Source organism: Dermacentor albipictus, chromosome 2 (genome assembly GCF_038994185.2).
Source record: "Dermacentor albipictus isolate Rhodes 1998 colony chromosome 2, USDA_Dalb.pri_finalv2, whole genome shotgun sequence".
Taxonomy (NCBI): Eukaryota; Metazoa; Arthropoda; class Arachnida; order Ixodida; family Ixodidae; genus Dermacentor; species Dermacentor albipictus.
The window spans coordinates 35,092,824-35,108,090 of record NC_091822.1 but is presented as its reverse complement, the minus strand read 5'-3'; the positions used below and the strand labels follow the sequence as shown (position 1 = coordinate 35,108,090).

Below are 15,267 nucleotides of genomic sequence, written 5' to 3'. Positions count from 1 at the left end.
TGGCAGTTGGACGGCGATAATTCTGATAAGAAGGAAGAGGCCTGGGGCCGAATCTTATAACGGTTCGGTTGGGGAACCGTTCCTTTGGCCTCACCTGATTGGCCAAAATTTTGATTACGTCACAGGTCGTCAGAAGCAGCGGGGCGGTATCGCAATTTTCGAATACGTCACGCATCTGTCAATCATCTTCAAAGCGAACCGGTCGTAGGAACCGGCGAAGGGGTAGTCCGCTTTGGGTTCCGTTGCTGTGGCTGGGCTGTTGGCTTGTGACCCTGGCCGCGCGCGCCGGTCGCGCGTCCCCGGAGACACGCGGGCGTCGCGCACGCGTGCGTTGGTTGATTCGGAGGCTATTACTTGCCTTCGTCGTCTGCTTGGCGTTGCTTTTTCGGTGTCGACCACGGCTGGAAATGCGATACGCTTTCGAAGAAGTGACGGATAATGAGTTGCACTGCCCTTGCTGGGTTTCTAAGTAGACCTTTTGCAGGCTACGCTATCAAATGGAGGAGACTCGGGTACAAGCGTACGAGTGGCCATTCCACGCAGAGGAAGGAATATTGCGCGCTGGGGTTCATTGCCACCGGCCTGCAGCTCCCAGAGCTCAGTCGGACGCGAAGCATTCGTCGGAATCGCCTAGATCTCTGCTGCCGACATTGTCCACAAAGTTGCTCTCGCAGTTACTGTGTTGGCCCGTTGAAGGGCTGGGTCAGCTTTCCCGTGACCTCAGCTTCAAAGTCAATGCCAAGGAGATATTTGCACGGTGAGATCGAATTCCCAGTGCTATCGCCAGTGTGAATAGCGAGCAGATCGCCGTTCAGCAGTCAGAAGGGTTCAACCTAGGCTGGTTCAGCGCTTCCTTCATTCGGCTGATAAAACTACACAGTCAGGACGGGAAGGTATTGTAGATATGAGCTCTCTTATTTGGCTGCCCTTTTTTCTCTATTTCGGGAGTGCCATACTTTGTTTCTCAATTTGACGGCACAGCGCGCATCGTCAGCACCACACTCTTCAATTTGACTTCGCGCAGGAAACGCAGGGCCCGTATACCGTAATGTTCGATTTAAGTACCATTGCTTCTATCACGCGACGTGCCATGGGGCAGATCGCAGGGATAGCGGCAGCGCGGCGGCGAGCGAGTCATGTCCGAGCCGATGACGAAGGGCGAAAAAAGAAGGAAAACTTATATAGTCGGCTAGTAAAGGTGTCCCTAAGAACCAGTTCACGGTTTTGTCGCGCTATCTATTTGAGAAGTGCTGGTAGTGCGTTCCTGTTGCATGCATCGTGCGAGCTCCTGGTAGCAGACGACATAGCGCTGAGCTCTGCCCACTCCGTGGCCAACTCATTTACGCTTACGATACCGTCTGTGGGCTGAGCATGAAAAAGAATGACAATAATAAATTACTTCTGCATTGCGTAAACGCCCGGCACCACAAGTTTATACGTCAAAACTTGGCGTATAATATTTAATTTATGTTTTACATTTGTTTAGCAAGCAGAAACATTCTGCAATTCCTCGATTAGCTCGTCATATAGTGACGTACACTTCAGAGGTGGCACCCTCTCATCTATTGGTTGCGTCCTCCCCTTCTTGCACCGCCGGCTTGGGAGTGGCACATCAAGTAACGTAAGTGGCGAAGCGAATGGTTCGTATTCCGAACCGTTATAAGATTCGGCCCCTGAATTCGACATCGGAACGAGAGGAAGAGGAAATGAATCGCCCAGGAAACAGACGAATAGAGAGCCGAACGATTGGCTAAAACGCCCCAGCATAGCTAGACAACCAGACTACCCTGGACTTGCAGTCAAGAATAAACAAGGCCAACCATGCTGTGCCTTAGCTTTCGCTACGTATATCCTGTCTAAGCCACTGGCAATTTTTTTCATCCACTTTGAGTTCCATTAATTTATAATTTTTGACTTCAAATAGTAAGTGCAAGTAATTTGACCATGCTGTCCTTGGTGTCTTTATTTGTTGACTTCTTATTATATGATTACAGAAATCTGGCCCCTCGGTTAGACCCATTTCTTCTCATGCATTACCCAACGAGAGTCTCGAATCCGGCAACACTGATAGTTTCAGGCCACATGTGTGAGTTTATTGACCAGTTGCCTTCAACCAAAAAGATCCGGAGCCCGTATCACCTAGGGCAGAAAGGATGGTCCACATCCACCGGCAATGTATGTGAGTGGTGGCGCTGGCTAACACTTCCAGTGTTAATCATAGTATTAAAATATAATTACCCAAGAAAGTGGAAGGGTGAACGGCGCCACGGGAGATAACTTGCAAAGTGCATCGCACGCGATATGCAAAGACGTGGGATCATTCCCCACCTGCAGCAAGGTGTTTTAAAACGAAAACATTACTAGCCGCGAAGTTGCAATTTCGCCGTGGCGGTGCTCCGAGGAGGCACATGACATCACAACGCCCGCCTTGCCACGGATGTTTCTCTCTCTCTCCCTCCCTAGTCACTACTGCGCATGCGCCACTAGTAACACCGAGCTACAGGTGTTCCGCGGCTGCGCAGCGCCGCGCCTTTTGCCGCCGCCGTTTGGTATGACGTCACACACCTTCCTTGTGGTTGCGCTCGCCTCCGCTCGCTTCGCCAGCTGCGTCGCATGCCTGTTAAAATGTCGGAGGATTGAAAAACGCCACAATGCTACAGTAAGGCTTGAAATTGCATCATGAGAGAAAACTTAGTGAATTCTTGTTAAACATATTCAACGCCATTCGTTCGGATATTAAGGAAAGTACGGATAAACCTTCTTGCATTCCATTGATGTCACAGTGAAGTGAACACGCCTTTATACTTACAAGCGTCATTTTTAAAATAATATTTGAAGTTTCAAGCGCTTTTCATTCTTTCAAGCCTTTCATTTTGATGCTAATACAGTTTCCATTTTTCTACAAACATGCTACTCACGACATGTGTGCTTATTCTAATAATTTATGGGACACACTATCTGACCGTCTTTACAAAAGGTGGGCTGTTAATGTCAGCACGTGCAATCAGTTTAACCATTATAACTGTAATGCTTGTTTTTACAACAATGGATGCGATTGCGTAAGCGGCGTCCCTTATAACACACTGCTGAGTCTGACGAAGCCCGTGCCACGGGCAAAACGTTTGTAATGACGTGTCTTTTTAAGTGTGTCAGTTATTTCCTTCTTTATATGCATACATATAGTTAAAACAAAAAAATGATATATTTATATTTTTAGACACGCCGAAATGCAGACATATATATTAACCTTTACTATTACTTTATATCTTATTCCTCGACGGCTCAACGCATAGCGGAAGCACGAGATATGGAGAATAACTTGTTTATCGTGGAACTCCACGCCATTTCCGACAACGCGCACCAAGTGAACTTCAAGAAGAATGAAGATTTAATCGCCTATCTGGCTGTCATGTCAAATGCAGTAAGTATGGTCATTTTGTAAATAGGTTACTGCTTCTAGTTTTTTATCAAAGTAAAAGCGAATGTGGTTAGTTATACACATAGAAGACCACGATATATGTTCGAGTTCAACAAAGGCGTCCTATAAAACACTATATTTTCGATTGATGGATGAATAGATACTATGAGCGTCTCCTCTGAGACGGGGCAGTGGGTGGTTGCGCCGCCACACTCTTTTATTTTTTGCGGAATAGCGAGAGCGGCTGGGCATTTTCTTACGGCCCTTAGCGACCGTGCCAAGAACTAGCCAATAAATGTTCAGTCTTAAAACGGTACAGGTTCTGCCATAACGCATGCGCTGAGGAGTTAAGTCGTAGTTCGCAAGTGGCGGTGATACCGCGGCGCTCAATTTCAATATAGAAAAACAAGACGGATGCCGAAAACCTGTGCTCTGCGTCATTATACGTGGCGTTACGGTAGAAAAACAGCAATTTAAAATTTTATTGTTTCGTGAAAGAAGCAGACGACGCTCACCGCAGGGCGACACGGATAAGAGACTTGTGCATTCCGAAAAGGTAACCGACACTATCGCGATTTCTTCAAAAAACTTCACTCAGGACGGCATTCTGCCATCAGTGGACAATTCGTTTTTTTTGGTACATTTTGAACACCATGCACGCTTTCCCAATTGCAGAGTAATTGCAGAATCAGAGAGCTTTACTACTATAATATATACACACGGATGTGCACCCAAGTTTAATTTATTTTTGTTGGGTTTTCCGTCCGAACTTAGTGCTGCTAGTGCATTAAGTAGCAGGGATATTGTCGCTAATGTACTTCTGTCCGTAGGTGCGATAGCAGTAAGAAATAACTAGTATGGAAGGCGCGAAGTAAATTATAGCATGCTATGACGCGAGGTGATATGCCGTTTTGTTAACGTGCCTAAGTTTTGCGATGCAAGCACAATACGCTGTCTTCTAATGACGATATAATGTAAAATTATTCCGAAATGCGACGTTAGCCCTCCACGACTGGTAAAAATTTCGGGCAACGCCGGAAGCGCTTGTTAGTCGCGAGAAGTTGCGAAAACTGCGGCAAATCCCCGTCTGATATGAATATGCACACGGAGTATGCATGATTAGGCCGGACACCGAAAAAAATGTTATTTCCGGTTCCAGACATTTTTCACCAGTACTCTTTCTGTATTGGTTGACCATTTGCGGGTTACGCCCACTGCGTCTGTCTGAGAAGCGACGTTACCAAACCGCAAAAGCTTAACACGTAAAAGTGGCGTGTACGCACTAAAGATTGGTTAATTGGCAGAATAACGTTTTTTCGTAATAAGCAGAGCATATTTCCTCCTGAAAGGAACAGAAGATAACTCCAGGCTGATCACTCTGGAACTGCTGATCGGAGCTGCCGGGGACAATACAGTTCTATCGGATCAATTAAATCTTTGCGTGGCTATAGAATATTCTCGAGAACTTTAGGCATGCATGCGGCGTTGTACTGACAACTCTTATTCGCTGATGGCCCAATTATGGAAGGGGGCGGCATCTAAAGCTATCCCTTGAACGATTCCCCGAATTTGGACCAGAGACAGCAAGCTAAGCAAAGGGAAGCAAACCAATCGCAGATGCCAAAATGATTCAATCGATTTTGTATACTTTGACACAGCCAGCTCGGCTTCACGGAAATCCTATACATTTCTGTGCACTTGTTGCGTTTCATCATCGAGTTAGATAAGAAAGACACATCTAGGGGCGTTATAACGTAAAGCTATTCCAAACTTTTCTCCACCAATTTTGCCATCAGAACTCCCCCATTGGTCAAAAACTTGTTGGACAACGCCCACTTCACCTGTTTGTCACGCGACGTCACGGAAACCACGATAGCTCCCCATCTGATATAACGTGACACGCTGATTATTCGCGATTAGACCTAACGAAAGAAAAAAAATATTTCTGATTCGACACCTTTTCGCCAATAGCCCTCGGCTATTGGCCAAAAATTTTGGGGCCGCGTCCGCTTCACCTGCCTGTCGCACGACGTCACAAAACTGCGAAAGTCACCGTGTCAATGTGACGTGTATGCGTTAAAGATGCATTAATGTGCCGAAGAAAACTGTATTTTCTTCGGAATAGCCGCAGGCTTCCCCGTTCCGAAAGGCATAAAAGATGGCTGCCGCCGATCGCTCAGGCACTGGCTACTCGCGTCTGCCAAAGTCTATTTGCGTACAATAAAACTTTCTGCTTGGCAGTGTAACGTATTCGAGCACTCCCGGCTCGTTTACGACCTTGCTCTGCCAACTCTTCTTCGCATCCATTTTAGCGGCATGCTTAACCTTCCGTTGCGTGCCACCACGATTTTCGACCAGCCACTCCAAGCTAAATAAGGGAAAGCGGACCAATTGCAGATGTCGGCACCAACATGTTCATCCGGTTATAAATATTCAGTGTACGGCTCGGCCGCCATCGAATCCCTCTCCGCTTGAGCGTGCTCCTCGCCTCTTGTCAGCCAATTAGATACGACAAGCCGCACAGTGTAGGCAATATTCGTTTTTAAAGCAAACGAAAGTGACCTATAAACGTGGATATTGTTTGATTGGTCCATTCAGACAAGCCTGCGGGTAACCGCTCTATGCATGCGTCGGCGGTTACGCAAATTTGACGTCAGGCGACTGGAATAAAAACGTATTATAATAGTTTTACTTTATGGGGCCCTAGGTATGCAGTGCTATTCGCTTTGAAAGAATACAATAGTGGCCCCCTCTAAATGAGGGGAGCATTCGAGGAGAGCATTCAAAGAATGCGGTGGTTCCCCGCCAGATGCTTTCGTCGGTACTTACGGAACTTTGACGTCAGGCGATTGGAATCAAGTCAGGATGCAAAAGATTTACGTTATACGGCTCTAATTCAAGGCATTGAGATGTCAATTTATTCGATCGCAAGAAATTCATGGGCGACTGCAAGCAGTGCCCATTACAGCTTTTCAGCATTCGACCCGTGCACAGATTGGCTAGTTCGCTTTCCCTCACTGTGTATGTGGCTGAATTCTGTTACAAATGGTTTCATTCGTTTCCATATCATGCATCTACACCAATACGAATGATTTTGCCCAAAATAAACAGTCACTAACTTCCCGCAAGCTGTTGGAAGAGACGCAACGTAAACCGATATGGCATTCCTGACTTCTTATTTTCTCAACTTTCCATTTGGTTTGAGACTTTCAAAGGGCGGCGGGTGCCGCCTATGTTTTACAGCCCGAGCCCTGTTTTGAACTCTTCCTACTGCGGACGCGAAGAAGCGCCAGTCATCGGACGCAGACAATCTCAAATAAAGGCACACACCAACTTACAAACGGAATGCTCATTTGCTTTTATGTCAAATGACACTCACAAAGTAACTTCAATCTCTTTACCCTCGGCCTGTGCGCACATAGTTTGCGTATTTAGCTTCTGCAAGGACGACAGACAGTGTTGCCTACATGTTTTGACATTATATCTTATATACTGCAATAGGAGTTGCCGCGCGGAGTTTCCTATGAAGGTCGAAAGCAGTCTAGCGTGTTACCTCTAAATGAAAAACAACGCCGTGGAGATGTGCTTGCACCTTTCGTTGAGACCCGGTGGGCAGAGTAAATTCCCCTCGTCAATCCCAGCTCGCTTGAAAGTTTCTTTTAAAATCTAATGTGGCCCGCCGAGCAAGCCGGACGTTTGCACGTAATGCGCCACTATTCCTATGGTTCCGACTCAGGAACCCTGAGACTGATCAAATGAGGTGATTGGCACTACAGTCCATAAACTTGACAGAGCCGTCGTGACGGGCCGCCGCGACGCTGGATAACGTTGCGACATTTTTTTTATTTGTGCAGTGTTTCCAGCAAATATAACTTTCAGGAGTTGCGAATAGAGCCGTGCAATGTGAGATATTTTTTGGCACTTCCGGTATGTTAAAGTAGACTTTCACCCATACTTAGCACTTGTTTCTATGCTGACAAACTTGAAAAAACAAATGGATCGAATTCCTGAGATTTTGTCGTCTGACAATAGGAAAATGTGCTTTATTTCAGGTAAATTTAAGGTACCTGGACATGCAAAATCCAAGAATAAAGTTCAAGCTTGTCGGAGTAAGCAGAAGCTTGGTAAGTACCCTGAAAAAAAAATTACTGCATGTGATGTAACGCAAAGTGGATCTTATACGCTTCGGTTCAAAATAAGGAATCAGGCAATACCACAAGTCTTTAACGTTTAGGCTCATTATGAAGGGTGCCAAGAATCACATTTGTCATAATGGACTTGATCGTTGGGTATATCAAGCTGATCGTAAAATGTGCTGATTGCGCTGACTAAACGCAGATCACGGAATTCGAGCGGGGTTTTGGACGGGCCCTTCTTAGGAGTGAGACAGTGCGGCGATTGCCTCAAATGCGAAAGTTACGGTGGCCAAATTAAAAAAAAAATGGACGTCTTATTGCGCAGCGTTAGAAATCATAGAGGTAAGCAGAAATACCTTTCAGCAGAACCCATGTCATGATGTCTGCTAATGTTTATGCGATTACAGTTCAAGCAATGTAGGAAGACGTGTTCGAAAGCATGTCATTATGCGGTCATTCTGAGGTTTCCATTGCTTCGGTTAAGTTAAGAACTGCACATATGCGGGGTCCGTTCTTCCAGCTCGGAATCTGATGAGGCCCTCCTAGGTTGCATGTCCTAACATCGAGGGAGACTCTGTAAACGGTTATGCATACAATCGCGATTGACCTCACAGTGGGGGCAAAGAGCAGCTGTTGCAATTTGCACTGTGTGATCTTGCGCTTGCGCTATTGATTTGTCAGCCATTGCGGCGTTTCATGGGTTAGATAGCAGGCAGCGGCAGTAACCAAAAATTAGGGAAGCAGAATCAAAATGCTATTTAAGATAAAGCAATAATTGATGAAAAAGCAATAACGCTATTAATAGAGGCATTTGGTACGTTACGTAAAACCGCAAGATTGAAAACACAAGACAAACAAAGGGAAGACAAAGGAAATGGTCCTCTGGAGCAACTGGAGTCAGTCATGTCGTGACCTTCTTATCCATTGACATATTCAGCTCAATATTGACCCAAACGTGTTGTCTTGGAGTTATGAGTTCTCTCCAATCAAACTCAGTATGTGAGAGCCAATACCTATTCAACTGCTTTATCACCAGTTACATCCGGTGTGCCACAAGGATCTGTCTTGGGGCCTTTGCTCTTGTTGATTTTTTAACATTTATGTTATTATATTAAGTTTGTAAATTATGATCACTTAATGTATTGACAAATGACGGCGTAACACACCGCAAGATTATTAACCCTGGCGTTCGATATTCCTGCAATGGGATTTCTACAATCTATCACTCTGCTCTAACAAATTACTCATGAAACTTACCCTAAGAAGTGTAAATGGAAGTGCAAAACACGTGCGGTCAGCAACGGCAATTAGTGTAAACATAGATTTGCCTGCATCAGTTAACACCCACAGATGACTTGGCATTCACATAACTAATTATCGGTCATGAAATATACATGCTATTTATATTACTGCTAATGCTAATCGCATGTTAGCATATCATCGTCATAACATTTCTACCGTGCTTAGTTCCGTAAAAGTTACGCTCGAAAAACTCTAATTCAATCAAAACTGGAATACGCAACTACCATTTGCGATAATAATGAAGCATCACTAACCCTTGCCTTTGAAACCCGCCATTGCAGTGTAACATGTATGAAGAAAACAAAAAAACCCCCGCAATCTTCAAGACTCTTCATTACGCCGGAAATGTTCTTGCCTTTGCCTATTCGACAAAGTTGATCACTCCAACCGTGTGCTGAAGAATGATGTTATCACCCAAATTTTATACATTCTACCGCGATCTGACCACATATATAATGTTGCCGTTCCATCCTGCCGAGCGCACAAGTGCCATGATTCTTTTTTACCACGCACAAGTGTAGACTGGAACCACTTTGATACATCCATCATTCACATCGCAGATACATGTTTAATGAAAGTGGCTGCATTCCACGCTATCACATAACGCTATTTTTTTTCTTTATGTAATCGTCTGCATACTATTTTGCTTTGTTACTGCTCCTTTCTGTAGTTTCTTCGGGCATGGAAAGTATGTAAAATAAAAATGAATAAGTAAGTAAAAAATAGTGTTTATTTCTTGCAAGAGCAGACGAAGAAAAATAAGCAAGAAGATAAGAAATAATCGAACCTCAAAGTAGAACCTTTGTACAGCTGATCATTGGGAAGATGAAGGAGCAGGCTAGATTTTGCAGCAGGTTGCGTTCTTCGACGACCATCCACAACAGGTTAATAGACAGGTTTATCAGGTGCACTTCAGTGAACTGCAACCACCCCATGACTTGAACGCGATTACTCTCTGGTCAAGGTATCTCGGTACTCTTGTCAACAAAATAAAGGAAAGAAAGAAATAGAACGCCTGCGTGCAGCGTATGTTGACGGGAGCGCGTGTGCAGCGTGCTTACTCTGTCTTTACTGGCCATTTTCATCCTCATACACTTGGTCCTTTCTCGAAGTAAGCTACTCATTCATTTCAAGTGGTCGCGCTCTCCTTTTTGACTATGCCTGCGTGTGAAATCGTTCCGTTAGAATAATGCATAATCTTAGTTGGAGCCACTTTATGTGCCGTAATAAGAAAATGTACGCTGTTACATTTAAATCCATGCTTATAGGCGTAGCTAAAGATCAAACTGACGGAGGTGTGACAGAGTCTTATTACGTTAACGAGGGGACGATGCATGTATCAGCGTGCCATGTTTGTCTCTTCCAGATAAGAAACTTATTTTCTTCGCAACTCCCTCTCCGTGATTTGAAATTACCATGCCCATTTGATCGCTATAGCTCTCAAATGGGCATGCGTGTGTGTGTATACACACATGGGCAAAGCGTGTTTGTATACACACACAGGGCAATGGGAAAAGCGTGTGTGTGTATACACACACACGCTTTGTTGTTTTTTAGCATAGTGGCCACCACCACGTCACTTGCCTATGAATGAGAAAGTTTTTCTACAACAAAATGCTTAAAAAATAAACCTGGCGTCCTTCCTGTCGTATGTGTTCCCTGGCGGCGACTAGTTTCGGCCGTAGATTTTATTGAGCACTCTAATCTCGAAACCCGCCATACATTTTAGCGATTCAAAGAAAGCCGCCATAACACTTCCGAGGGCTGAATATGGACAATTACGGTGTGCACCTATCGTAAGACACTGCTTTGTCTTTTCAAACAGGACGACAGTTTTGCGAAAGTGGGCAAAGGCACAGTGGAGTCGGAACCGACTTTGAATGGATTGGGAAAATATTACAAGCAAAAGAAAGTGCCAGGGAATCCTGACCTGGTATATCTTGCGACTGGGTGAGCAAACCGCACATTCTTTTGCCTGTCTTAGCGTAAGCGTAAGGTCAAGGAGTGCCCATTTACATAGTTAATGTTCATGCAGTTATAGCGTTGCATTCTGATGTGAAACGTTCTGATAAAACACGAAATTTACCTGCAGCCTCGACATCGTCGACTTTGAAAATGGGAAAATGGTGTCAGCCATAACAGGTAAGGCGAAGTGCGTTGAATGAATAGCACGTTACTGCACGCTTTGTTTTCCTCCTTGGCAATGGCTTAAATGGGAAAGGGCGCCGTGGGCGTACGAAGTGCGGCAATCCATTAATGAGCTGTGTATCAACAAGCAGCCGTACCATTACCGTTTTAGTAGTGCGAATGATTATTCCGGCGCGTAACAAATTAATTGTGCATATTGTTCTCACTACAAAAAGGAAGAACTTGAAAGTCCTCCCTTGCCACGAATCCCAATTTTCTAACCATAGCCATTTGTTGCCTCAATAACCCCCGCGTCGCCTAAGCGGTGACCTGGACCCCAGTCGCGACAGGCGCTTGCCGATGAAAATAATTGTAAAAATGCAGCTGTGCTTAGATTTAGGTGCACGTTGATGTACATCAGATGGTCGGAGTCAATCCGGAACGCCAACCCTACCACGTTCGTCATAATTTGGCCCACGTATGGGGAGGGCTTAACGCCTGCTTCACCTCCACAGCGGGTCGGCCCGGTATTGCACTATCTGCGGGATCGGCCCACGTATGGTAGTTTTTTTGCTTACGACGCGACACTTTCCTGGGAGGGTTGCGGTATACAGCTTCGCTGTAAAACGTTTAGCTCCTTCCTGAGTTTCTGCTCCCTCTGCCCTACTGCAGCTAGTGTCCCCGTAGGTTTTATTCATCTTTGTTTCTTTCCGCCACCATCAAGGAATCAAATGTTTTACCCTAGGGAAATTATTTTTCCCTATTTTAGAACGGAACGTCCCCGAAAATAAATATCATTTGGCACACCCAGCTTTCTGCGCAAGTTGTGTGCGAACAACAGCGCGCACACATCTACATCTTATAAAAAATTCTGCAAGCGTTCAAGAGTACTAGAGATATAAACTGTACTTATGCTGTATGTCTCGCATTATGATATAGCAACACTGCCAGAGCCGGTGTGGTCAGTTAATTCTGAATTTTAATAGCTAGCGCACAGGCTCCGCAAGATTGACCAGCATTGATTTTATTTAGGCGCTCGGGTATCACAATATGCTTAGAAAGAGGCCCAGAATGCAAGGTATCAGGGTAATAAAAGAAAACGTGATGGTGGGGGACCAGTACCCAGTGCTTATTCAATGACTCCATCAGTCTTGCATTGCACTCCTCTACTCACGCCGTTTTTCTGCTTTAAATAGAATCACAGTCGAATCTCTTTATAACAAAGTGATTGGCGCCTTCCAAATAATTTTTCATACAGGTCCCGTCGTAAAGGTCACGCATCGCAATATTCACAACAAAACAGGAAGAGAATTAGTATTATTCCTTCGTTATATGGGTCGCTTCGTTTAGAGGTGTTTGTTTTATAGGCGCAAAGCTGCATCTCTAAAAAAAATGACTTTTATTTGAGTAATTGTCTACTTAGCTCTGAAATGGTAAATGCTAAGAAACAAACTTGTTCGGCATGTTTAGTGCGCGTCATTTGCAATATACATTACTAGAATTATTCCCGTTGAGAAGCGCTATGGTTGCGCATTACATTTACTGCATAAAGATCAATGAAATGGTCAGTACAAGCAGTAAACGTTGTACAGGAAAAGCGCATCATGGTATTAAAGTAACATTCTATAACACCCAAAATGACCAAACCATTTCGAACGGAGCTCTGCTGTTATAACTACGCTAGCGTCTACGGTTACTCAGAGCATGAGTCAACAATGTCGCCTAAAATGTGTGAAAGGTGCAAAGCTTACCGTGTTGAAGTAAGGTATGCGATAATGGGGGAGCAGTAAATAAAAACAAAAGCGAACATTTCTTCTTGAACAACAATAAGTACTGGGAGAAATGTAGAGCATTACACGCACGATTATAAACAGCAGCTACATTTTGAGCGATCGTTTTTCTTTTTGCTGCGTAACAATGTTTCAATAGATCATCTGGATATATTGCCTTGTGCTAGCAGACAATCTTGACGTTTACAGTACAAATCGGGTAATACTGTACTTTCGCCTGCAAACCTCGAAAAAATTAATTCTTTCCAGATCTCAATGCAACCCCGAGCTCCTCGCTTTCATCTTTTACGAAAGCTTTAGCGTGGTACTTAAGAAGTCTCTTATGCAGACACGTTAGTAGACTACAAAAATAGTTTCTTTTTCTAATATAATAACTATTTTGTTCCCATGAGGCATTGCATTTAGAGGTGAAGTGTGCCGTAAGTACCGAGTCGGAATGGGCGAAGACATACCTACCACCTATTCTGGAGTGAGAACAATGGCTCACGAACTCGCACATATGTAAGTTTGTTTCTCTTCCAAATAAGTCAACAACTTCCTACTTCGTAAAAGAAAACGACGAGTTCCTTCTTGCACAACCTAGACTGGGATCGCCACATGACGGTAGTCCGAAGTGCCCTTGGGCGGAAGGATATCTCATGAGCTATGTCGACGGAGGCACAAAAAAATACCGGCTTTCACAGTGCAGTGAAGAAGACATACGAAAGGTTGTGAAGTAAGTTCAGATATTTTATTTGTTAACCCATGAAGTCTATAGTACTACAAGAGTTAAGGCAGCCAAAGATATTGAATACAATATTTATTATCTAATTAACATGGCAAGATAGCAAACATGGCACAAAATTAGAGGTAGCGAGAAACACAGCTATGGAAATATTTTTTCCTGTGTGGCATTGGCAGAGTCCTAGATATTGTGAAACGTGAAAAATCATCGTAATCCTTCTAGAAACGAATACGCGGTGCTCTCCATTCGTCGGTCAACCCCAACACTTTAGCTGCCCCTGCTTCTCCAACAGCTTGGTTTGGTAGAATGGAATGTCTAGTGTTACGTGAAACAGTGTAAAAAAATTATCGCTGGCGTGATGCGCACCGGAAGCTTTGCAGCGTCCGGTGCTTTCCCATGACAGCAAAGAACAATGTTTTTATTAATAACCGACATTACCTCAAACGTTCCAAAATTCTCACTGCACGAATCCATGTCTCCACAATTCGCGTGTTTTCGAACTCTTCCGGGAAATATGGACAGTGTGTCTGATGTAGTTACACCTTTTCGCGCCATTTTGCAACGAGCACGTTCAGTGCAGCTAGGCGTGTGCTAGGGCTGATAGGTTTGTTATGCTGAAAATATAATTAAATGACAATACAAAATGGCACACGGGAAACATGGCAAAGCAAAGGTGATCTGCCCACAGCCAGTCCTGCTCTCACTGGTCAATATGGCCTTTTTCTGCTCCATATATATTTATTTCACACAGTGGGCGGTGTGCGTGACGCAGCTATCGCTGTATAAAAGATCCTTCTCACGCCGTTATTAAAGAGACTGTATTCATAGGCAGAGAAATCATGCCGTTGTCAGCAATCTAAAGTTTCTGCTAATAAAAAATCAACTAGGATTCCGAATCGTTTGACACCCAGCCTAACAGTGGTCCCCCTTCTTACGGGCCTGCTGCATTCCAAAATTTCTGCGATATTAGGCAACAACCTTAAAATGTTTATTACCAATCAGCTTCGATATCGGCCTCTTCAATTAGGGCTAACACGAAAGAATGCATTGTCTCACATAACCCTAGAATATGTAACAATACATTCTGCCAATATGCTCCACTTAATTTATCGAAACTTATTCGAAATTATCGAAACTTATTATCGAAACCCCGGATTGTTATATTCTTTCACCATCAGCGTTGAGGAGAACAAAAAAATTATGTAGAAACAAACGATAATCACTGCAAGAGGCACCATTGCTTCTTTGAAACCTTCTCGAACCTTATGAAGTGTTGACAGCAATTCTTTGAAGTATAAAATGTCAAAGATATTCTATCCCATTCAGCAGAAGGAAGTGTGCTCTTGGCGGCACGTTATAGATAGTCATGCGCGGGTCTTGGCCTTGTGCGGCCCTAAGAAACTGCGTGCCCCTTACACGTAACCAATCAGTTTCAAAGAAAGAAGAAAATACAAGTTTTCGTGCGGACTGAACGTACGAAACGCACTTTTCTGCCTTCTCTGTAAGTAGAAATGCATCTTAGACCTCAGGTGTGACTACTCTTCTTAAAGTATAATTACACTGAACTGACTGCAACCACCAATTTTTGACTGGCAATCCCTGAAGACCTTAGACGTGGTCGTAAATGGAACGAGATAACTGCTATTGCAATCAAACTATGTTTCTTTATCTGAAGCCTCCTCGGATCGACCCCTATAGACACTAAAAATTGTTCGCACGTATCTTAGACGAATTTGCTCATGCGCCAACACACTCTTGTACCCGTTCACT

General features: G+C 44.2%; 1 protein-coding gene across 2 annotated transcripts in view; it reads left to right on the top strand.

Annotated features, from left to right (window-relative positions):
- Positions 1-15,267, top strand: part of LOC135920423 (venom metalloproteinase antarease TserMP_A-like) — a 63,320-nt gene that overhangs the window by 20,040 nt on the left and 28,013 nt on the right. For both annotated transcript variants that reach the window (XM_065454687.1, XM_065454688.1), the window contains exons 6-11: positions 3,294-3,421; positions 7,471-7,542; positions 10,682-10,806; positions 10,949-10,998; positions 13,166-13,274; positions 13,357-13,488. In XM_065454687.1, the coding sequence (XP_065310759.1) occupies positions 3,294-3,421; positions 7,471-7,542; positions 10,682-10,806; positions 10,949-10,998; positions 13,166-13,274; positions 13,357-13,488 (616 nt within the window). The remainder of the gene's footprint in view (positions 1-3,293; positions 3,422-7,470; positions 7,543-10,681; positions 10,807-10,948; positions 10,999-13,165; positions 13,275-13,356; positions 13,489-15,267) is intronic.